The 25626-nt window shown below is 43.6% G+C and overlaps 1 protein-coding gene across 1 annotated transcript in view; it reads right to left on the bottom strand.

The window, feature by feature from the left end:
• The window catches only part of LOC310922102 (E3 ubiquitin-protein ligase RNF38-like), a 315954-nt gene that overhangs the window by 202172 nt on the left and 88156 nt on the right, over window positions 1-25626 (bottom strand). Inside the window, 2 exon segments of the mRNA XM_083882454.1 lie at window positions 18286-18292; window positions 18294-18439. Of these exon segments, the coding sequence (XP_083738580.1) occupies window positions 18286-18292; window positions 18294-18439 (153 nt within the window).

The following is a 25626-nucleotide window of genomic DNA, read 5'->3' as shown; positions in this document are numbered from 1 at the left end:
GGAAAAAAGATGGCTGACCAAAAGAACCCTCCTGGGAAGGTAGGATCTTGCAGAGCAGTTCTAGTGGCAGATGAAGATTGCCAGCATGTTCTGATGTTCTCCATGCTGTGGGTGTGTTGGGGGGAAAAGAAACGGTCTGTCTGCACTGATGCAGGATGACCCAGCCCCCTGAGACCGGCTCAAGCTTCCCTGCAGATAGAGTTTGCAAAGTCCACTCCAAAAACAGTTTCTATTTGCAAAATGCCATTTTTCTGAGTTGCTACAGTTGCAAGCCCAGAAACGCACCCAAAGCAACTGCCTCCAAAGCTGAGCCTCTGCCTTCAGCAAACGCTGCCATATGGAATACAATAACATTTTGGATTACCCATGACAAATAGTGTTAACCTGCCCATAAGGTGTAGAAAAGCTTCACAGGGCTGGGTTTAAAGGTACCTAAGGTGGGAACAGGGAAGGGTTCAAATCCCTTCTAGGAGCTCTTAAATGGCAATTTTAATTTATTTTTTTTTTAATACCATATGTTTTAAATGGGCAAAGGATCATCTGGTGAAGGGGGGAGATTGTGGAAAAATCTCCCCTAGGATTTTTACAAAAGCCTTGGGGAAAATTGGGGGAGTGTTGCGGTGTGTATTTTGGGTTCCAAAGTTCTGTATGTTTTGTTATTAGTTTTGTAATGGTTTATCCCTACACCCCCAATTCCTAATTCCCTGTGGTCTTTCCCTGGTAATAGATCTTGTCAATCACTGCCACCACGCCCTAAGCCTGAAAAGTTCTAGTAAGGCTTCACGGTGACTCAGCCAGGTATCAAGTTCCCCACTCCCCTTTCTGTTCATAGATGTCCCTGCCAATTGTCCCCTGTTCTTGGTCACTCCCCCCCTTCCCCAGGATTGGTTCTAGGTATCTCCTTGCCCGGGAGATGCCCCTGGTACTTAATGGGCAACCTGAGCCCCTGAGCCTCACTCTTTACATGGGTTTCAGGGTTGAATAAACCTATCTGCTTCCCATGTGAGAGTCCTTCTTCTTCCATGCCGTAACCGCATTTCAGTCTGAGGTTCAGACCCACCAAACATCAAAGGTAAAAGGCTGTACTCTTCATTTTTGAACCGGTGAGAGAGTTAGCCGGTAAAGCTTGCACCGGACACCAGAATAGGGGAGGACCCCCTTACTCAGAAACAATTGGTTGAGTACTGTAATAATTGGTGTCAGGGAGAACCTTCTATCCCTGTTCTGAAGGAATTGGAGCAAGACCCTTGGTAAGATAAAGGCATTCTTTACCCTAAAGGGGTTAACTGTTAACCTACCTGTGAGGCACAGCAAAAGCTACACAGGGTTTGGTTTAAAGGTATCTAAGGTGGGAAAAGGGAAGGGTTAAAATCCCTTCAAAAGGGAAGGGTTAGAGTGCCTTCAAAGAAGAAGGGTTAGAGTTCCTTCTAAGGAGTTCCTAAACAGTAATTTTTTATAATGGGACACAAAACCTCAAAAAGAGTATCACAGCTGTCACTGCTGGGATGTATCTTGAAACATTGGGGGTAATCCCCTCATGTGAAAAACTTATAAAATTTTGTAATCAATGGTGGCCACTTTACACGCTGGAAGATAAGAAAAGTGGTCTAAGGATGGCACCTTACAGTATAATACCATATCCTGGTTTAGGGCAAATTTGGGAGGAAACCTCTGAATGGGGTTCCTCAGGAGGGCAAACCCAAATGGCCCCTTCCCCCCCCAGCTGGTCCAGGAAAAGAACTTCCTCAGAGAAAAGTGGAAAAAGCTATTTATTTAACAAACAAACTGCCCACAAGCATAAGAAATTAATAATATGAAACAATAAAACCTCTTGCTGCTCCAAAGAGAGATGGCAAAACTGAGAGAAGTCCTTGCCGTGAGTTAACTCAGCTCTCTCAGTCTCTTATCAGTCCCAGTCCCTTCGGTGCTGGAAAATGCCGAGGTCCAGGCCCCGGTGGGCCACAGGTGCAACTCCTGGTGCTTCTCTGGGTTTTTCAGTCCATAGCAGATTTAAGCAGTCCCAAGAAAAAAAAGAAAAAAAAAAAACAGTCTAGGAAGCTTTTTTGCCCCAGCTAGCTAGACTAACTTAAAGGAAAAAAAAACCTCTGGCTGCTGTCCATGCGTTCGATGAACACACAGTCCAAGGACGCAGAAAAAGTGCAGAGGAGTGAATAGTTTTTCAAAACAAACCACTTCTTCTTTCTCTGCTCGCTTCCAGAACCAGTCTTAAAGGTACAGAACACACAGAACAGACGATTGGGGATACAAGCATCATAGTCACCCTAGGACACACCATATTGCAATTAATGTTGTTTTGTAGAAGGGAAAATAGCGGGACAACGTTCCTTAAGTTGGCGTGTTTTTCACCCTAAGAAATCATCTGGAGTGGCAAAAGGAATGAGAGACGACTCTGTAAGATCCATTAATTTTAGTACTTGAAAAGGGAAAGAAAGGCAAAGGGTTGAAAAGGTGTTGTTCTGCTTGCAGCATGGGGCAAACAGCGGGTGAGGTGAATGATGAATTGGCAGGGAACACAGCTAGGCACATAAGTAGGTCATGGGAGAGTGGACTGGAATGGAGAGAATGCTTTAGGGGATTGGAGGATTTTAGCTCAATTGTGGAACGCACTAGAGGGTGGCAAGGAGATGTTGGGGGGATGCTGGGGATATTTTGATGGTTACCCTCTGGCAGGTGGTCGGGAATCATGGTCCAGTAACAGTAAAGACCCCATTTTCAATTGTGGATTTAATGCCGTGGAAAAAGGCAGCAGGAGTTTATACAGAGGATCCAGATAGAGTTACTAAAGTATTTGAAACCATAATTAGGACTGAGGACTCTGACTGGAATGATATACAAGTTATGTTAGATATGTTGTTGGATAGCACAGAAAAAAGGATGGTGTTGACCATGGCCAGAAAGCAGGTGGAGAGGGCACATGCTAATGGAGACTTAGAAGGAATTGTAAATCAGAATTTTCATTCAACAGATTCAAGGTGGGTCCCTAATTTACTGGGGCCCTGAGATCATTTAACAGGTGTCTAGGGGTGACTTTATGATGCTATATTCCCTATCATCTGCTTTATGCCCAGACATGGATCCTGTAACTTTAGCTAGGCCCGGGGCAAGGGGGGGAAGCTGGGGGAATTCTTTCAGCAGTCTATGTTCAAACACACATCCTCCTCCATATTCTTTCAGCTGTGCTCTGAAGCATGGGGAGGGAGTACATCTTTTGCTTTTAGCTAGCTTCATTTTTGTTAGCTGAGGCGAGAAGCTTTTCCTGGGACTGCAACAGCATTTCCTCCAGTGATTTTCTGTGTCTTTTCCTTCTGGAACTGTTCAGCTGTCCAGGATATCAGCTTAGCTCTGGTCTGAGAATAGACCATCTCCAGGAATCAGCAGGGAGGCCCCAGGACACTGCATTATGAAGGCCCTTGAGCCTATCAGGTGAACTTCCAGGGCAATGCCCTGGAGGAATCTGCCATAGGTTTTGAGAATGCTTCATCACTTAGGGTGAGAGAAAAAGGTTTCCCCTATGGTGCTCTGTAGCACTATGTTAATCTACCTCAGTTTTGCTTTTCCCATTGACCTGTTGGCCTTGCCCACCTCTATTGTTCATATATGTCCCAGTTCTAGAGGGTTCCCCTTTCCCTGTTTCCCCATTGGTTTTTGTATCACTGATTGTCCGCCCTCATATTCCCCATTGGTTGTTGCCCTTTGCCCTGTCCTGTGCCCTCAGACCATTGGCCCCTGACCCCATACTTAACCCTGGACACTCCATTGAACCCTTGTCTTTTGTCCCTGGATCCCTTTGGTGTGTGGCTGCAACAAACCCTGCTGGAACTCTCTACAGAAGACCCTTCCTGCCTTTCATTTGCATTTGCTGACTTATGTGTGGGATGTGTGTGTGGACTTGAGTGACTGTTTGTGTGCCTACCCGAACAGCTTCCTGAGAAGAGATGCTTTCTGGGAGGTGTAGTAGCATCTCACCATCCTCACCAGACCGCTACACTTCATCCCAGCTCTGGACATCAGGGGGAGCCAAGCCACACTTACAGAAAGAACTCTGAATCCACCAGCTTTCTCTGCAGCGAGAAGTGTCAAATATTAGCAGGTGGGGTTTTTTTGGGTTTTTTTGTGGTTTTTTTTTTTTTTTTTTTTTTTTTTTTCCTGTGCCTGCATGCACTCTGCTTGTAAAATAAACAAGTTTTTTTACTTTCCTCGAAGAAATTAATCTTGTATTGGGGTGGGGGAGGGAGTGCCAAAACCTGCCTTCTTTAGAGGAGATGTTAATTTCAGGACATTTCCTCCTAATTTGTCTCAAACCAAGACAAAATTTGGTGCCCAATGTGGGACTGAAGAAAGTGAAAAAACAGTAATAATTACATTCTGGCTTTAAACACTTTGTATTGGGGTATAGTGGTTAGTAGTCACCATGATGCTTGATGTAATAGTGTCTCTCTGGTCCCTAGGCATGTTTGCCTTTTCACAGATGGGTGCAATTTTGTCCCTGGAATATACCTTTTACAGAGCAGGGGTACGAATCAGGCTTGCTATACTGATATGGTTGGTGGTAATGTCTTATAGAAGGTTAATGGAGGCACTGGGAGCTGTTGAAAATGTGCACGGTCTGTTGTTTCTCTGTCCTAGTCTTGGTAGCCTGCTTTGGGGGTTTATTAGTAATTACACCCAGTCTTTTAGGGGAAACAGGGGATGATGTTTCCCAGCTCTTCATCTCCTTCTTCCCCTTCAAATCTGCTACATCACCTTTTGAAAATGTTCCGTTTCCCCTGAATGTTAAAGATACCACCTTACTGGTATTTTATCTGGAAGGTTTACTCTATATGGTTTGCAGCTTCTCTAGCATCAGGGCTGAGATGTCCAGAGGAGCTGTCCAGACACCTGCCCCAGGTGTGGAAAATCCTGAGTGATGTGGGATATGGGGAGTCAGGCCAAACCCTGAAGGAATTCTCTGCCCTGATAGCTTGGAACTTCCCCCCTGAACAAATTCAGAACCCAGCTGAGGTGGGTAAATATCTGAAAGAGAAGTGCAATGACAACTCTAACGAGAAGAAGCTCATTGCAATATGCTGGACCCTGGCATATGCTTATTGTACACTGCTAGATATTGTAGGGCTCCAGATACAGCCAGAGTGGCAGGAAGATAAATCAGCAAACACCACAGTCACTCAGGCTGCAGCTAAACCAGACAGGGAGCCTAAGCCAATGGCAATTGCTCCTGTCCAGAGAAGGAAACACAAAGCCAAATCCATTCACCCAGTGGGTGATGATGGGAAGCCAGGATCCTCACAGCCAGCAGAAGAATCAGAACCAGAAATGATTGAGTCCCTGTCCATAGAAAATCTTTGCAGCCTAAGAAAGGATTATACCTGACGGTCTGATGAATCTATATTAAGTTGGTTGATCTGCATCTGGGACACCACAAGTGATAATACAATTCTGGATGGTACTGAAGTGAGGTATTTGAGATCCTTGTCATATGATGTGGATATTGACCAAGGGATGGAAAGGGGCCCCAAAGCTCTCAGTCTCTGTACACAGCTCTTAAGAAGTGTAAAGGGAAGATACCTGTGCCCAGATCATCTCTGGGTGCAGCAAATCCTGTGGAAGACCATAGAACAAGGGATTCAATGCTTGAGAGAACTGGAAGTGATAGGGATCATTTTTTTAGATGACCAAACAGTTAAGAGTCCAGTCATGGTAAAATGTACACCAATGATGTAGCTGAAACTCATATGACTTGGGCCACAAGAATTTGGCTCCACTTTAGCAATGATGAAGTGGAATAAGAGAGATGAGACTGTGATTGCTATGGTGAAGAAGCTCCAGGCATATGCAGATACTGTGCATGGCCCAACACATGCAAGAATCACAGCTGTGGTAACAAGTCTGTCAGAGTGCATACAGAAAATGGAAGATAGGATGGAGGAGACTAACCAGAAACTCAGGAAGGAGTTTAAAGAAGACCTTCTCCAAATCTTGTTAGTACAGACTAGAGGCCCTGTTACCAGAAGCAGACATCCTCCAGCTAGCGAGAGAGGGTACACCCCACAAACTGAGCTGTGGTTCTTTGTGTGACTGTAGGGAAAACATGAGGAGGCGGGATGGAAAACCCACTGCCGCTCTGGCAGCACGGGTGCATGAATTGAAGGAGGGTAAGACTCAGAGAGGAAGTTCTACCAGAAGGGAAGTAATTCCAATTGCCCACGGCTCAGCTGACAAGCATAATGGAAGGGATGACATGTCCGATCCCCTTGAAGGAACCTCTAGAATGTATGCCCAGGGAGGGAAAGATAACCAGGACTAGAGGGGCCCTGCCTCTAGACAGGTAGAGGCCAGGGAAAACTGTGTCCTTTGGACCGTGTGTATTTGTTGGCCTGGAAGATCAGAACCAAAAAATAGGAGGCTTTGGTCTACAGTGCACGCTAATCCCATCAAGACGTGGAGGCAGAACCTGTTTCTATTGCTAGGATGACAGGGCGATCGCAGGATTTGACTTTGGTGGAAGCTGAGGTGAGCCTGACTGGAAATGAGTGGACGAAACATCCGATTGTGACTGGTCCAGAGTCCCCGTGCATTCTGGGCAGACTTCCTCTCAAGTGGGTATTTTAAAGACCCAAAAGGACTCAGATGGGTGTTTGGGATAACTGATGTGGAGGCAGAGAGCATTAGGCAATTGAACACCTTGCCTAGACTATCAAAGAACCCATCTGCAGTAGGCCTTCTGAAGGGGGAAGAGCAACGAATACGAATTGCCACCTCGACAGTGCACCGTCAGCAGTACCGGACAAATTGAGCTGCTGTGATTCCCATCCACAAGATGATTTGCAAGCTGGTTAAACCACGACAGAGGGGAATCCTTTCAGTAGTCTGTGTTCAAACACACATCCTCCTCCATCTTCTCTCAGCTGTGCTCTGCAGCATGGGGAAGGACTACATCTTTTGCTTTTAGCTAGTTTTTTTTGTTAGGGGAGGCAAACTTTTCCTGGGACTGCAACAGCATTTCCTCCAGTGATTTTCTGTGGCTTTTCCTTGTGGAACTGTTATGAATAAAAATGGGCGGAGAAAATATTAATCTCCTTAAAACGCCTTTATTGATCAGCTCTTTCAATATTTGCTCGAGGGGTTTTTGGCTGCCCGTGTGCACCGTGGAGGAGGAGGGTCTTTTCAGCTGTGCTGCAGGGAGTTGAGCAGAGCTGGAGAACCTGCCCTCGCTGGGAGCAACCCCAGGGTTCTTGGTTTCTTTTGTTTCTTCCGGGGGTCTCATCTCTGGTTTGGTCTTTTTAACTTACAGCTAGTAAGCAAAACCGGAGAAATCAGCTCTTTCGATACTCCAGGGTCCACCCAGCCTAGAATTGGTTTCTGTGTGTTTCAATTTTGCTTGGTTTTTATTTTATAAGGGGTTTTTGGTGTTAAACGGTATCCCGAGATGCACCTGGAGTCCTTTATTTGCATGCGGGATCAGCCTGGGCGGGCGGCTGGAGACTCTAATGACCGCATGGCAGTTTTGCAGCTGTCATGGCGTCTCGGGGGTCTCACGCTGCCTCACAGCGGCGGCAACGTTTGTGGGGGTTCGGGCCGGGGCTTGTGAGGTGGTGGTGGAACGTGGCGGGCGTGGATTTCTTTCTTTTGGAACGGGGCGGCGGTCCAGCGGGCTCGGGGATGCGCCATCCAGCAGCGGCGGCTGACCGCGGGCGGGCTGAGCCACGCGCGGGCCCTGGGGCCTCTCTGCAGCTGGGCTTGAGCTGAGCGGGCGGCTGCGGGCGGCCGGGGTTTCTCTCTCTCGGCCCCAGCACGGGGGAACGGCCGGTCCCTCTTTCTCTCGCTCCGGCGGCAGCAGCTCCGGCTGCTGGGATTCCCCGCGCCGAACTTGGCGGGGGGGCAGCCGGCTCCTCTCTCTCCCGCTCCGGCGGCGGCGGCCGCGGCTGCTCCGCTGGTCTCTTTCGCTCCGTCGTTGGGGGTGGGGGGGGGACGCGGTGTCGTGCTTCTTTGAATGGAGCTCTTTTTGTTTTTAAGGTGGTCTAGGGGGGAGGTGCCACGGAGGTGGCCTCTCACTGTTACATTACAGGATAAACATTTTAAATTTCATTTTTATCAGAACTGTTCAGTTGTCCAGGATATCAGCTTAGCTCTGGTCTGAGAACAGACCATTGCCAGGAGCTAGCGGGGAGGCCCTGGGACACCCCATCCTGGGTCTGGACATTGGGAAGAGCTGAGTCACACTTACACAAAGAACTCTGAATCTACCAGCTTTCTCCACAGTGAGAAGGGTCAAATATTAGCAGTTATTCTTTTTTTTTTTTTTTTCCTTGTGCCTGAGTGCACTCTGCTTGTTAAATAAACAGGTTTTTTTGACTTTCCTCCAACAAATTTGTCTTAGATAGGAGCGGGGGATGAAGTGCCAAGACCTGCCTTCTTTAGAGGAGACGTTAATTTCAGGGCGTTTCCTCCTAATTTGTCTCAAAAAGAGATAATAAGATATCAGAGGTGGATATTGTTTAGTGTAGAGCATGCTGTACTGAAAGCCATGAACTGGTCAAAACTGTATGAGGCAAAGCAGGACAGTACTGAATTCCCCATAGCTTTCATGGAACGATTGAAGGTGACTGCCAGAAAATATACTAACCCGGATCCTGAGAATCCAGAGGAGGCTGTACAGTTAGAAACTATTTTTATGGGGCAGTCTGCCCCAGATATTAGAAGGAAACTCCAGCAACTGGAAGGAACGGAGTCGCATGACTTAGGAAAATTGTTAGATGAAGCGTAGAAAGCATATTGTAGTGGTGTGGAATTAAGTTTTTTAATTTGGTATAATTTTTATTAAGGTTTTGTAAGTTTTCATTCCTGCAGCCTCCACACCCCTTAAGTACAGTCGTTAAGTAACACAATAAGCCTGGCCTTTCCTATTGTATGAAGCCTGGCCTTTCCTATTATGTCTCTGATAGCCCTGTCCTAGGTTATTGTCTAACTCTGTATCTTATCTGTGGACACTCCCAAGCATCTTAATAGCTCTGCCAGGCCAGTTGGCCAGAGAGGCCTCAGGTAACATCCCACTCCCTTCAAACCTTAAATGGTAATGCCACATCCCCTCCTCTGGGTCACTCCCCTTCATTTGTATGCTGTAACACCCCTGTTCATAAGAGCGAGACAGACGGAAAATAGGTGTCTTGGAACCCTCACTCTCGGGACACACACTCAAGCCTCAACAACTTGGGCTTCTGCCCTGAATAAACACCTTCTCTACTACCGATTGTGAGTTCGCTCCTTCTCTGATTTATGCACACTTCTGCCGGGGTCTGGACCTGCCTAAAGTTCACGATATCACAACGAGCCCAGAAAGCCTGAAGGCAGTCTGGGAACAGTGATAGCATATCACAACAGGGATAGGGAAAAATAACTACGGCAGGCTAGAAGGGAAAACTAGCGGCATGACAAACTGCTTGCAACTCTGGGGGTGGCTAAGTGACCTGTGGAGGGTACTAAGGGACCGACCAACAGGGGAGGTCGGAGAGGGGGAACAAGGGGAAGGGTAGGTGGGAGGCTTCCACCATTTCCCCAACAATGGTTAGGGGAAGACCAGTGTGCAATCTTCAAGGTAAAGGGGCATTGAAAGCGAGAATGCCCGCAGGCTGAAAAGTTGGACCCGGTCTTACAGGCTGTTACATTAGAAGATGAAGTTTGAAGGGGACCAGGGGATTCTACCCCAGCTGAACTCCTGGTTACACTGAGGCTGGGGAAAGAAGTGGAATTTTTGATGGACACAGGAGCAACTTATTCCATATTGAATACATGCAAAGGGAAACTTAGTAGGGATGTGGTAAATGTAATTGGTGCTACAGGGAAAAGCAAAACTTGGTCCTTTTTACAACCCATGGAATTTAAATTAAGAAAGAATTGGGTTGCTCACTATTTTCTATATATGCCCAAATGCACAGCCCCCTTGCTTGGGAGAGATTTATTGGGAAAATTGGATGCTCAAATAATTTTTTTGGGATGGGGAAATACAAATTCAAATATCAGAATCAAAGGCATCGAGGCAAGGAGTTTCATGTTACAGGAGTCAAATGAATTAGAAGAAATCCCAGAGGAGGTAGAGAACACTGTGACCCTGTTGGTATGGGCAACTGAAATGCCTGGAGGATCAAAAGTGGCCAAACCAGTGAGGATTACTCTCAAACCTGAAGCTAAACCAGTAAGACAAACCAATATCCTATTAATTGGGAGACAAGGAAGGGGCTGGAAAAGCTTATAGAAAAATTTTTAGAATATGTGCTATTGAAGAAGTGTGAATCAGAATATAACACACCAATATTATGAATTAAAAAACAAAATGGGGAATATAGGTTAGTGCAAGATTTAAGGGCCATTAATAAAATAGTACCAGGTATTCATCCGGTAGTAGCTAATCCCTACACACTTTTGACAGCACTAAAAGGGGAATATAAATGGCTTACAGTGACTGATCTTAAGGATGCCTTTTTCTGCATACCCTTGGAGGAAAATAGTCAAGCAAAATTTGCTTTTGAATGGGAAAGTCCCACCTGTGGATGCAAAGTTCAGTTAACCTGGACTGTCCTACCGCAGGGATTTAAAAATAGTCCAACAATATTTGGAAATCAACTAGCAAAAGAATTAGAACAACAGAAGAAAAATAACACTGAAGGAGCAGTTTTACCATATGTGGATGACATTCTGCTGGCAGGAGAGACCCAAAACCAATGCCTACAAATGACCATAAGTCTGTCGAACTTTCTGGGATAGATTGGTTACGGACTAACTAAAAGAAAAGCTCAGATAAGAAAGACAACTCTGGGACAGGACATCTCCCTCCCTCTCTACCACAGATGGTTGGTGCAGATGGAAGAGATAACCCAGGGTGGGTCAAAGGCCCAGCAAGGGATCATCTCCTGGCACCTAAAGGGCTGAGGCCCCCAACCAAGAATCAGCATCTTGGTCTGGAGAGCAGATATCGTAAGAGATAAAAGAAAAATAAATATCATTGACCAAAGACATTACTTTACACTATAAAAGCCACACAAATTATTTCAGAGATAGAAGCCTCTTACATGCTCCCTGGAAATATGTAGGATGGCTTCTCCCTGAAGCTTGGTTGCATCTCCCTGGTTACTTTTCTGGAAATTGAGAGCAAAGGATTTTAATGTATGTCCCATCAGCAATTGGCCTGGTCAGTCATTAAGCACTTGCAATGAGAATGGGTTTTGGGGTGCTGGTCACCTCAGAAAAGTTACTGTCTACTGCCAAAGGTCTGGGCAAAGGCAGAAACATGTTTTAAACTCCCCTCTCCATTCATAACAAACTGTGAACTATTTGGGCTTCAAGATCACTCAAGGGCAGAGAATTCTTGGCCTTGACAGAAAGGAAGTAATCTGCCAAACTCCAGAACCACGGAACATCTGAGAATTACAAGGCTTTCTGGGAGTGGTCGGGTGGTGCCGGTTGTGGATATTAAACTGTGGACTTTTAGTGAAGCTTCTCTATGAAGCCCTAAAAGAAACAAAGGAAGGACAATTGGTGTGGAGTCCTGAGTCCCAAACTGCCTTCTGAGAACTGAAAAAGGCATTAATGAGAACACCTGTATTAGGGCTTCCTGACTTAACCAAGCCCTTTGGACTGTTTGTACATGAGAGGCAATATTTAGCCCTGGGAGTCCTGACGCAGAAACTGGGAGCCTGGGGAGCCTGGAGGAGACCTGTGGGCTATTTCTCCAAACAGCTGGACAACATGAGCAAAGGATGACCCAGATCCTTGCGAGCAGTTGCTGAAACTGTTCTACTGATCCAAGAGGCCAGGAAGTTCACTGATGCACAGCACATAACTGGTTTTATGCCTCGCATGGTGATATTAGAGCAAAAGGGAGGACACTGGCTATCCCCCTGCAGGGTGCTCAAATTCCAAGTTGTGCTTTTGGAACAGGATGATGTGGAATTGAAGATGGCAGCAACCATGAATCCAGCCATGTTCCTTGATCCAAAGGCAGTGGATGAGGGAGCCCTGACATGATTGTCTCCAAACTACCAAACAAGTATATTCCAGCAGAACTGATTTGCGAGATGATCCAATAGAGAATCCTGATTTAGAATTATTCACAGATGTGAACGGGTTCATGAAGGATAGAAAATGGATGGCAGGATATGCAGTGGTAACCACTACTGAAGTATTGGAAGCTCAGTCTTGACCAATTAACAAATCAGCACAAAAAGAAGAAATAAAAGCACTAAAACAAGCATTGAATTTGGCAGCAGGCAAAAGGGTGAATATTTGGACTAATTCTACGTAAACATTTGGTGTAATTCATGCCCATGGAGCTATATGGAAGGAGAGAGGACTGCTAGCAGCTCAAGGATCAGCTATTAAACACAAAGAAGAAGTTTTAGAACTTTTGGAAGAAATTCAAAAACCAAAGGAGGTGGCAGTGATGCATTGCAAAGCACATCAACCTGGGCAAACTAATGTTATAGTGGGAAACCGATTGGCAGATAAAGCAGCTTGAGGAGTAGCTGAAAAGGGCATCCTAGCATTAGTACCACAAAGACAAATTGACATATCTGAATTTAAGCCTAATTATGACAGTGAGGATCAGTGCTTAGCAAGCACATTAAAAGTCACTAAGAATCAGGAGGGATGGTGGGTAACAGACAGCCAACAGGTTATAGTTCCAACTTCTGTAATGAGGAAAATAATGGAAAAAGAATACAACAAAACCCATTGGAGAATTGAGTCCATGATATCTAGTCTCCAAAGCTCTGTACTCAGCACAGAAGTGACTGAAATAGCAAAATCAATCTTAATGAAATGTCTAATTAGTTTAAAAACAATCCCATATATAGGAAGAGACCACCTCCTGGAACAATTAAACAGGGAAGTTCACCTGGAGATTATTGGCAAATAGGTTTCTCTGAATTACTCAGACAAAACAGGTATAGGTATCTTTTGGTATTGGTAGATGCTTTTTCTGGATGGCCAGAAGCCTTTCTCTGTCCCACCAATAAAGTTGGGGAAGTGGTAAAAATCATGCTTAAAGAAATCATACTGAGATTTGGAGTACCACCTGGGAGGTCCTCAGAGACCCACATTTCAGAGCAGATTTGGTGCAACAGCTGAGCAAAACTCTAGGTATAAAAAGGGACTTACACACACCTTAGCAACCACAATCAAGTGGGAAAGTGGAAAGGATGAATCAGATTTTGAAATGACAAATCAGCAGAATGTGTCTAGAAACTGCCTTAAAATGGCCACAGGCCCTTCCTCTGATTCTTTTGTGAGTCAGAATTCAGCCAAGGTCAAAACCCAAAGTAAGTCCTTATGATCTGCCATATGGACAGCTGTATCAAACACCATCCATTCCCGGAGAAATACATTCAAAGGGAGAAACAGATTAAAATCTATACTTAATTTCTTTAGGAAAATCTCTAGCTAGACTCCATCAGTTTATAACCCTATCGGCACCAGTTGTTTTGGATGCACCTGTTCACCCATACCAACCTGGGGACTTTGTATATGTAAACATGCAAAACTCTGAACCCTTGAAGGAAAAGTGGAAAGGACCCTTTCATGTCCTCCTGGTAACCTACACGGTGTGGAGTCCCTTCAGTCCACTGAATGTAATACCCAGGGTCTGGCCTTGGCAAGACAGACCCTAGCTACCCCTCCTGCCTGAGGGGATACTTCCCATGTGCTCTGTACACAATGGTTTAGTCAGTTCTGTTCCCCCTCAATGACCTTGGCATTGTGGTTCCTTCCCCCTCTGTGTGTCTCCATTAGCTTCAGGTCAATGCCCTTACCTGCCCTTTGCCCCGCCCCCAGACCCTCTACTTAAGGGGATACAAGGGTGGGATTCTCTCTCTCGCCTCTCGCCCTTGGCTCTCTTCACCTTCTTCTCCCACCCCAGCTTGGGGTAGGGGGGAAAAAATAAAATGGACCCTTGTGCTTAACAAAAGAGACTTGTTTCTTCTGTTTCCCTGCCGGCACCTGTACCTCCCTGGACACAATGAACACTGTAGCCACACAATGCAACAACATGGCACCTAAGGTAGAAGGAGTCGAACCCTGGGTCCATCATGCATGGGTAAAAACAGCAACCACACATTAAATGCAGCAGAAACAAGATTAATTAACACCATGGAAGTTTTTTCTGTATAGAAATCATTTTTTTTTAGATATGTTATATGATTTTCTAGGGATATTATTTATTGGATCTACATGAAGATGATAAATAATCACATATTTATAACAATAGAAACTATGTTGTTAATCTCTGGGAAGGGAAATGTGATCTTAAAGCTAGTGCAAGATTTTGGCAGATTACAGAATGCAACCTCTATAACACTTGTTTGCCAACACCAACCTCTGCAAAAAATCCAGTTCCGTGGGAAGTTTTAGGCAGCAATTTGACAAATATTTGGGAACACATGTGGGAAGGAAATAGTACCCATGCCAATTGGATGGAGATGGAAGGAGAATATTCCTTACAATGGACACTTAAGGATGATACTGTTGAGAATTGTAATATCTAAAAACAAGATCTGGAAATAACCTCAGGAAATATTTATTGGCCAACAGATTGCATTAATACCCCTTGGGGATGTGAAATACCAGAAATATGGAACAGTCCTCTGACAGGAATATATCTAGCCAGTTCAGTGGTGTCTAGATTGGGAAGAGAGTCCAGGCCACACATATGACCCCTTATAGGTTGATATAAAATATCCTGATTTAATAAGGTCAAAGCAAAAGGATCCAAGGACAAAGGAAAAGTGGAATTGCACTCAAATACACACTTGTACTAATAGGAATCCTAAGGTACAGTGGCTCATGACTGTGGCCCAGGCTTTAAGCTTGGGATGTTTGTAGAAATTATTCTATCTGTCTTAATGACACCTGGTCTCACCTAACAAATAACAAGACTTGAAGTGACACAGACTGTCAGCAGGACACAGTAAAATCATTAGGATCCACAGTATGGGTGGGAAGCAATGGAATTTAGACGACATATTTGCTCTTGGGAGAATCAAAAGTGCAATGGACACTGGGAGTATTAACATTATGTCCCTTATGGAAGGAGTTATCACTGGGAACCCTATGGTCCTTCCGAGCTTGTCTCTCTGGCTAGCTCTGTTCTTCAGATACCATACAAACGAGTTAATCCTTTGGGTCCAGATTTCAGACAGAGACGTGACCTTGCTTGGAAGAATGGAGCGGACTCACACTTGGTGTTACTTAGGAAGGTGTTTATTCAGGGCGAAGGCCCAGGTGGTCAAAGTGTGAGTGGTTGTGAGAGTTCTGGCTTGCCCTTATCAACATGGGCGTTACAGATGGAAATTAGAGGGAGTGGTTTAGGTACAGAGGGGCTGGACTTTGACATGTAGGGGGAAAAGGGGTGTGGATGATATCTGAGGCCTTGGCAGAGCCATCTGGCTTAGGCAGAGCCAAAGTACCAGGGAGTGTCCACAGATAAGATACAAAGATATACAATGGCCTAGGCCAGGCTATTAGGAAGATACAATGGGAAAGGCCAGGCCTATTATGTTGAGTTGATGACAGTCATCAAGGGAAGTGGGATGGGGGTGGATGAACACTTACAGAAACTTAATAACAAAAATTACAGAAATTCTAGAAAAACCTGAAATGCACACCGCAATAGAACCCAAGTATGGGGAAAAGTTCATGATGAAAATGTGATGAAACTTGAAAACATCCCAGTATGGGAGTTATAGTGGGATGGATATAGGAATCCATCTTTACTCTTCAAATATATCTACCTTTAGGAACAGACCTGCCATATACGATTTGACTCTACAAATGGAAACTTTAGCAAATGCATCTTAATTGGAGTTTACTGAAATAAATGAACAATTGCAAGCCTCAACTAAAATGATCTTACAAAACAAATTTGCCTTAGACTTATTGCTGTTACATGATCATAGAATATATGGATACTTTAATTTAAGCAACAATACTTGTATGTACAATTCAAATGTGACTGCTAAATTGGATTATCAAATAGAGAGAATAAAATCAATTGCTGCATCTAGCAGAGAATTAAGGGCAGGATTAGAAAGTAACTGGTTAAACAAAATATTTAAAGGATTTGGATTTTCTCTAACTGGTTGGTTGGCCTCACTTTTGCAAAGTATAATTGTGATCATAGTAATAATCGTAATTATTGTTATAAATGCAATGGCAAATATCGGATAAATAAAAGACAATTTATTAATAACAAAATATCGAACACCAGAAAAATGAGAAAGCCACAAATTAGGAGAATATCAGCGCCGCGCTGGGTGGATAGGGGTCCGCACCGGGGTACAAGACTCCCAAATCCACGCCGATGCAGCTTTCAGTCCAGCATTTTATAGGGTTTTTCTGCCCTTAGGCAGTCCAGGTGTCCAGGATGGGCTGAATAGTCCGAATTTCTTTTCGATGGCCTTCCCGGATCTCGTCAGGTCTCATTGTCTCATTCCGGGAAAAACTCTTTCTTATGTCAATTTCATGTGTTAGTCTTATGCTGATTTCATTTTGCTTGTTGCGCCGGAGAGTTGATGAGATCGCCAGAGAGTTGATGAGATTGGCATCGTCGTCACGAAGGAATTTCTTCTTTGCATTGGCAAGGAAGTGATTCTTATCGAGGTTGGCCAGTGTCTTTGTCTAGCTTGATGATGTTCATCCTGTCTTTGCAACTGAGACTGGCAGGCTGGGGGGGAAACGATTAGCCCTATACTGGATTTCACGATTTTTATTAACATTATTCCCATTACACATCAGGTTATTATTTTATACACGAATTTTTACCCGAAATTTATCACATTATGATGCTTGCTTTAAGCTGCATAAAACCCATGATTGCTAATGCAATGCGAGGAACTTATATGATGTTAGTTAAAAGGCAAAGTGAGGCTTATGAAGGCTTGCAAAGAAGACAAGTTTCACAACCCTCAAAGGGGGGAATGTTGCCAGATGAAAAATCTTTTGTACCCTGTGGGATAATGCAATGCTTATTCTTCAGAAAACACTGGCTTATGGAACTGCACAATGCTTATTTTGTAGGAAGAAGATCTGGAAAACATCCAGCCCAGTTGTGCCAACTTTTACTGGTTCACCAAGTGGTCAGGTATAACTTTGGAGTCATTGACCACCAGGGATCACCAGAGACCCCTAGAACAGAAGAACACATGCTTAAAAGGGAAGGAAAATATGTTAATGATTTGGGGGAAATAATTATCATATGTATGCTTATTCCAGGAAAATCAAGAAATATGAATGTGAAATATAGTATATTAACAGCAGCATTTTCTGTACTCATCGTGCACGATATTTTGAAGGAGATATTCCCTTGTGCACCTGGCCAAATAAAGAATGCCACCTTCTTAATGCTGTATTGGTGTTAGGGAGATTTTATTTTTACTGATTTTTGGTAGCATACCACCTCTATTAAGAAGTTTTTATCATTGTTCACCCCCCACAACATCCTTCAGAAGCCTCCTGGAATGTTTCTGTCCCATTTTTAACCTTCCAGCTGATTTCAGGAAGTTTCAAGTCCCTCATAAAAAACAGTCTATAATGTGAAGACTTCCTCAGGTTGTTTAGAGAAGGTCTTGTCCCCTTCTTCACTGATGGTCTGTAAGAAACTCACATCATGATCTCACTCCTTACTACTCTCTTCTCTGTTCCTGATTCACAAGCTGTCAGACAGCCTGTCACCTACTCAATAGAAGATCTCTATATTCTTGAGCTACTCCATGTAAAGGGTAATCCTCTCTGCTTTCTTGTCTGTCTTTCATAAAGAGCTGTTAGCTGGAGCTGTACCATTTTATAAGCCCATTTCCAGGTAAAAGCTCTAGGTGGGATTCCTAATAGTACTTGATGAACTTCAAAAGTCTTTTCCTGTAAGCATCTGAATGTATGTAGAATAGCTGCTAATGGATAGGATAAGAGACCAGATGAGAAATCAGCATCCTTTTTTTTGTCAAAAATACATGAGAATATGGTACAATTCTGTGAAAGGAGCAAGGAAGCACAATGCAGTTACTAGTTCTAAAGCTTGCTCTTTATATATATATATATATGTGTATATATATATATACATACACACATGCACACACACAGTGTATTATATATACCATTGATATTTACCCCAGGAAATAATAGTTTTTATTTTACATCAAGGAAGGCTGGATGGGCAGTGAAACTGCAGGAATTCCACCTCCTAAGTTTGAGTCCAGCTGATATAACTAGGAGAATCATACTTACTGGAGGAGACACTACAGATAGGAAGGTGCTGTCCACTGAATACCACAGAACAACCTGGGACCTGCTGTGTGCTGCAGGGTGGTATGTGATGGGCTGTACAAAGTGGCGCCACTGTTGTCACTGTGTATGAGATGGGGACTGCACCCTGATGGATCTGCAGCAAAAACACAGGTATGAAATAAGCTGTTACAAGGGCTTTGAACAGTTATGGCATGACAGAAAAAATGCTTTCAGATAACATAAAGAAAAAATATTTTTTACCCTGAAGGTGTTAAAGAAGGCAAATATCTGCAATCCCTCTCCTTTACCACAACAAACAAAAAAAAAATTCTTATCACTGGAGTATCACTCTTCAGTCAGTCCTTTAAGGGCAAGGCCTCTCAAGATTTTAAGTCCTCTAAGACACCATAAGAGACACTCAAAAGCATCTCAAATTCAGAAAAACTGCCCCTCTGACACACTAAGGTTAGTTCTTAGAGAAAACAGGCACCAGTAACCACCATGCAAAAGCCAGCCAGAAAAAGGAAAGGGGGACCACATCCCTACAAGCAGTTAAAGAATCTCTTCAACTTGTCCTTGCAGAGCAATTAAATGTTAACCCAGAGACTTATATTTTTGAAGAAAAATAACTTCAGATAGGTTTTCTTTCCTGTAAGTCAATCTCTGAATGCTTACTCAGGGCAACGCTCCAGGGATGTTTCTTAACATGAGTAAAAGCAGTAGTTGAAATCAAAGATTAATAGCAGAAAACATCATGGCTTACAGCTCTTTTTAGTTAGCAGTATTCACTTAAAACTCAATCATCAGTCCAAGGGTCAAAAGTACTTGGGACCCAGAAACTACTCAAATACTTGTACTACATTAGGAATCTAGCAAAAACTGCCAAGAATCATAGGTAGGTACTGTGGATTCAGAGGAAGCAACTACTTTAAAGAACCTTCCATCACAAAGAACTAAAATGGAATTTTCCCTTGTAAAATGAACAAGCAAGAACAGATCATTGCAACCTACAGCACTGCATGGGGTTGTCGTGACCCAAGTTCAGGACCCAGCACTTGGCCTTGTGTCTTGGGGTGATTTTATGATGATACTCTATTCCTGATCATCTGCTTTATGCCCAGAAATGACTGGTGTAGCTTTACAGTGGATCTGGGGGAGGGGCAGGAGCCTAAAAGTTCCTGCGCCGGTTTTGTTCAAAGGCTGTCTCAGGAGTGTGCTGGGTGCGTGTCAGAGTCTGTCTGTGGATGTGTTATGTCTCACAACTGTCTCCGATGGTTGAAGACCAAGACCCCCGAAGAGACTGGGGAGAGCCCCTGGCCTGGCTGAGGTGGGGCGCCTGCCGAGGACTGATATGCATCTCCACGAGAACAGAATGCAAGAACAATAGTAGCTCGTTACAGTGGACTGAGCTAACTATACTGACCGTGCTAGAAGGGTACAGCTTGCCGCTTGTTCCTGAGCACCCAACTTTGACGCAGGTGCCTGCACTGGCCCAGTGCCCTCTTTGGCTCCATTCCACTCGCCTTGGTCTTCTTCCTAACCAGCCTATAAAGACTCTGCAGATCCCGTGCACCCTTTGTGATCACCCCACTGGAGAAGATCGCGTCTATGGGCATCTCTACGTCTTGAGGACCTCCGACTCTCCACGTGGTAGCTATAATCCCCCTTCCCCTTCTTTCTCTATCTTTCTCACTATTCTCTATTTTCTTTCCCTACTATCGCATTGTGGGCACTAAATAAAAGTGCATTTTTTGTTTAAGCAAACTGGTTTGTCCCCTGTTGTGTCTTTTGCGCTTTGAGATCTCCAAAACGAACCATCAGGTTCCCCGCATATGTTTGCGGACCCTGACATTTAAATTGGTGTCACGGACAGGATCTTGATAGACTGTGGAGTTGCGGGTTTTATATAGTTTGTAGAAGGGGAAGGACCCTCGTCTCAGCCGCACCTAGCACGCCACTTCGGTGAGCGCTGTTAGAAAGCAAGGGGGGGCGAGGGAAAATTCCCGCAAACTGTATACACCCAGGCGAATAAGCACTCCCTGTCATCAGGATTTTTCAGAAACAATCTCACTGTGCAAAAGATGAGACTCTGTGTTTTAAGCTGCTTGGTGTAGTTGAGGAGACAACAGGTTTTTTTTGTGAAGAAGTGCCTCCCAAGCAGCTGGGTCTCCTCTCCCATTCCAGGGAAGCGAAGGGAAACACAGTATTAGCTGTGCCATTGTTTGTAACTTTAAGAATACCTCTCTGAGAGTGGTTTTTGTCCCTTCACAAAAAAATGAGTGAAAATTCTAGTACAAAAGATAAGGATATTCTTTTTGCTTTGTTAACAAAGCATGGTGCTAGACCTTCTCCAGCCGGAGAAGAGTGGGCACAAGATAATTGGTTTAAGTGTGAAAACATTGTAGATAGAATATATTCTTTGCAACATGATGCTAAGTATAAACTGGGCAGAAATAAAACCATTCTTTGCTCAGTTTTGGGGGCCTGCCTTTCGGCAGCCATAGAAACCCATTTTAAACGGGTAAGTGAAGAGAGAGCAGAAATAGAATCCCTGCAAAAACAATTGGAACATGAAAGAAATCGAGAGGGAGAAGTAATAGAATCCCTGCAAGATTTGGTAGAAGCTTTGCAAAAACAATTAGAACAGGAAAGAAGTCGGATTTATTTGCTTGAGATTTCCCTTGCAGAAGAGCGGAGCAAAAATTCAAAACTTGTAGATTCACCAAAGGAAACAGGACGAAAGGAGAAATACAGCATTAAACAGATATACCCTCAGAAAGAATTAGCACACATGCAAAATTCTGGGGAACTCTGTTGCTCCAACTTGAGACCTCTTGTCAAAACAGAATTTAGTCATATAAATGCAGAGGATCATGACCCCCACATAACCACCAAAGAAATACCATACACAGCCACTGAATTAGCTAAATTAAAAAGAGAATACTCCCGACTTTCTAGCGAATCAGAGACGGAGTATGTCTTTAGAGTTTCACTTACTGGTGGTGACCAAATTAAATTAAGTGAACAAGAAGCAAGTGGCTACTGGGGACATGGAATTTTCTTAACAACAGGGAATACACGTGCTCCATGGTCCCTGACACAGCGTGCAGCTTACTGGGCAGGGGGACTAAGCCCCCTTGAAAGGGGCGACCCTCTGGCAATAGTCGGCACCCCGGACCAACTCCTAGAAAACATTCACAAAACTGCATGCTTGCAAATGATACATGAAAGAAAATTGATTTCTGACTATGAGTCACCCATGCAACAGCCTGTCAGACCCGAGATTATGACCCCCCTAATTCGAGGTTTGCCGGAGTCTCTTAAACCAACAGTAATTCTTTTTCAAAAAACAATAGCATCTATCACTCCGGTAGACAGGCTTGAAAGATTTCTTGGACACACAAGTGACCAAACTTGTTCCACTGACTCCACTGACTTCTCGCCCTTTGCTACTTCTAGCACACAATCTAACAGCAGTCATAACAGTGGAAAATACGGATCAGTGAAGTGCTCAGAGGACAAACCCGAAAAACCCAGAGAAGTCAGGCACATTGCTTCTCCTAATGAAAAACCAGAAAAGGGAGAACAAATCTCTAACCAGCAGCAGTTGTGGTTGCTAGGGCTGAAAAGGGGACTACCTCGAGAAGTAATGGACAAATTGCCTTATGATAAATTGGTTAAAATAAAATTGCTGCTTTTTGAAGCAACTGTCCACCAAGCCCTTGGCCCTATTCATCCTACAGATCCTTTTCAGGTAGAATGGAGATTTGCCACCTCAGGATTGTCATTGTATATATGGCAAAGGGGTCCTGAAGGCCCGATCAGATCTGTCAGCTCTTACTCCTGTGGCTTTAAAGATGCTGAAAAGAGGTACACTACTTGGGAGAAAGGCTTGTTTGTGGTTAGCTTAGCTCTCATAGAAGTGGAAAAAATTGCACAACAGCAACCAATTGTTTTGAGAGACCCCTTCAAAGTTAAGTCAGTCACTACTGGGTTCCCTCCACCTGACGGGGTGGCCGAGAGGACCTCAGTAAGACAGTGGTCTGCTCAGATTGAACATTATTGTAACATCTTCTCAATAACTAAAGGAGCTGTGAAAAATCTAGCACTACAAGAAGCAGAAAACTTGGATAGCATCCAAGACAAACCTGCCTCAGTCATTACCCCTCCCTTTTCCCCCGAACAGCCAGCAAATCCTTGGTTTACTGATCCTTCTGCCTTTTGCCTGACAGCTTCAAGCATAATTCCCTCACTATGGGGACCAAGTGATTCCAGCAATCCAGCACATTGCCCTGGACAGTCTGTTTTGGTGGACCTCCCTACTGTAGGGGAAGTACCACTAGTGCAGAAAACCCCTCTGAATAAATATACATGGGCAGCCTTTGATGCTCTAGGGAAAGAGCATCGAATAAATACAGGATGGGCAACTTTCATCATTCTAACCTTCTGCCTCCTCGTGGCAGATTCTGTTGTGCTTACTTTCCACAGGAGAACTCCGAGGGACATGAAGGCCATATAAACCATGATAAATATTTTAAACAGAAATTTTAAATAGCATTGATTCAGAAATATTAATGAACAAATTGGTTGTTACAATTAAAGATTTGACCAAATTATAACAATCATTATAATTGTCCTTATTGGCTTTGGGGACACTTCAGTGATTGCTATTAAACATATTACCAAATTGGGAAAAGATAAATGTGAATGATAGCAAATTGGTAATTGATACACCTGGTGCTACACAAAACAATGTTTCTTTGGCCCTTAAGCTGCATCCGGGCACAGCTTTGGATGCAGATGGTTGTTGCCTTAATTATAAGGCAAGAAGAAGAAAGAATTCTTCCTACTGAAATTTGGAAAATAATTTGGAACAATTCAAATTATTTTCAAAGAGAATTCCAATCCTGGTGGAAATTAGTGAACTTTACCTATAACCCCAATACTAACACAGTTACAGCTTTTGTGTTAACAATAAGGAATGCTTCAGTGCATTTGATATTCCCTATCATTGCATTAGGTATAAACCATGATGGAGCTATTCTCTATCCTTCCGAGCATAGAGAATGGGCCCATCAAACTGGTGAGAAATGGCAAACTGTCAATTTAGAATCTTGTGTTGTTAGGGAGCAGCAAGGTTTCATTTGTGAAAGTAATGCAATCATAGCTCAGGACATTTGTTTGGACACCGAGCAAAATATTTGTCATTTTGAAGTACATCCTAACGAAGCTCCTGGAACAGTGCTCGTGTATATAGGCAATGGGTGTGCATGCTTTAGGACTGTCTGTGATGTTATAGTTGTAGAAAATGCAATAGTAGATACTAAAAATCACTCAAATTTTTGTGTTTGTGATTTTACCACAATTACAGGATGTGACTTTTCTTATAAAGTCCCAGCTACGTCCTACTTTTGATTTTGGTTTTGATTGGCCTTGTTTTAGTTAACATCCCTTTTGCAAAGGACACTCCTAAAGTTATTGACGTAAAATGCACTACCCAGACAGTGAAAGTTAAGCCTGTAACAGCAGTTTGATTTGAAATAGTTTGTTGTTTTGATTAATATTGCTTTGTCTTAGTCATGTTAATTAAAAATTAAGGTTTTTTTTGTTTTGTTTTGTTTTTTGTTTTGTTTGCTTAGAAATTATTATCATTCTAAAAATTTAAAGAATTTTGTGAAAGAAATTGTTTTAAATTAATTATTTGATTGAAAATTGTAACTGTTGATTTTAATTGATGGTATTATATTAATTATTTAGTAATTTGAGTTAATATTTTGAAAAATTTTTATATTAATTATTTGGTGATTTATGTTGATTATTTTAAAAAAAAAAATTGTTAAAAATTGTTAAATCAATTTTTTTTAAATTTTTGTTTCATTTTTTGCTTCTATTCCCTTTCCGTACTTTACCTTCTTTCTCTCTCTCTCTGTCTCTCTCTCTCTCTCTCTGTCTCTCTTCTACACCCTCTCTATTGTCTCTGTTTTTCTGGGATATGCTGCCAATGTGGATGAGTCCTGAAGACTTCATGAAACTACGGAACCTGCTGATGGAAGAACACCTTCATCGTCAGTCGTGAGTCACGGGGTGGTGTCAGAGTCTGTCCGAGGATGTGTTATGCCTCACAACTGTCTCCGATGGTTGAAGACCAAGACCCTCGAAGAGACTGGGGAGAGCCCCTGGCCTGGCTGAGGTGGGGCGCCTGCCGAGGACTGATATGCATCTCCACGAGAACGGAATGCAAGAACAATAGTAGCTCGTTACAGTGGACTGAGCTGACTATACTGACGGTGCTAGAAGGGTACAGCTTGCCGCTTGTTCCTGAGCACCCAACTTTGACGCAGGTGCCTGCACTGGCCCAGTGCCCTCTTTGGCTCCATTCCACTCGCCTTGGTCTTCTTCCTAACCAGCCTATAAAGACTCTGCAGATCCCGTGCACCCTTTGTGATCACCCCACTGGAGAAGATCGCGTCTATGGGCATCTCTACGTCTTGAGGACCTCCGACTCTCCACGTGGTAGCTATAATCCCCCTTCCCCTTCTTTCTCTATCTTTCTCACTATTCTCTATTTTCTTTCCCTACTATCGCATTGTGGGCACTAAATAAAAGTGCATTTTTTGTTTAAGCAAACTGGTTTGTCCCCTGTTGTGTCTTTTGCGCTTTGAGATCTCCAAAACGAACCATCAGGTTCCCCGCATATGTTTGCGGACCCTGACATTTAAATTGGTGTCACGGACAGGATCTTGATAGACTGTGGAGTTGCGGGTTTTATATAGTTTGTAGAAGGGGAAGGACCCTCGTCTCAGCCGCACCTAGCACGCCACTTCGGTGAGCGCTGTTAGAAAGCAAGGGGGGGCGAGGGAAAATTCCCGCAAACTGTATACACCCAGGCGAATAAGCACTCCCTGTCATCAGGATTTTTCAGAAACAATCTCACTGTGCAAAAGATGAGACTCTGTGTTTTAAGCTGCTTGGTGTAGTTGAGGAGACAACAGGTTTTTTTTGTGAAGAAGTGCCTCCCAAGCAGCTGGGTCTCCTCTCCCATTCCAGGGAAGCGAAGGGAAACACAGTATTAGCTGTGCCATTGTTTGTAACTTTAAGAATACCTCCCTGAGAGTGGTTTTTGTCCCTTCACAAAAAAATGAGTGAAAATTCTAGTACAAAAGATAAGGATATTCTTTTTGCTTTGTTAACAAAGCATGGTGCTAGACCTTCTCCAGCCGGAGAAGAGTGGGCACAAGATAATTGGTTTAAGTGTGAAAACATTGTAGATAGAATATATTCTTTGCAACATGATGCTAAGTATAAACTGGGCAGAAATAAAACCATTCTTTGCTCAGTTTT

The sequence above is a fragment of the Zosterops lateralis genome, assembly GCF_965231275.1.
Source record: "Zosterops lateralis genome assembly, chromosome: W".
NCBI lineage: Eukaryota > Metazoa > Chordata > Aves > Passeriformes > Zosteropidae > Zosterops > Zosterops lateralis.
The sequence above is the reverse complement of the archived record's forward strand: the minus strand, read 5'-3'. Positions and strand labels throughout refer to the sequence as shown.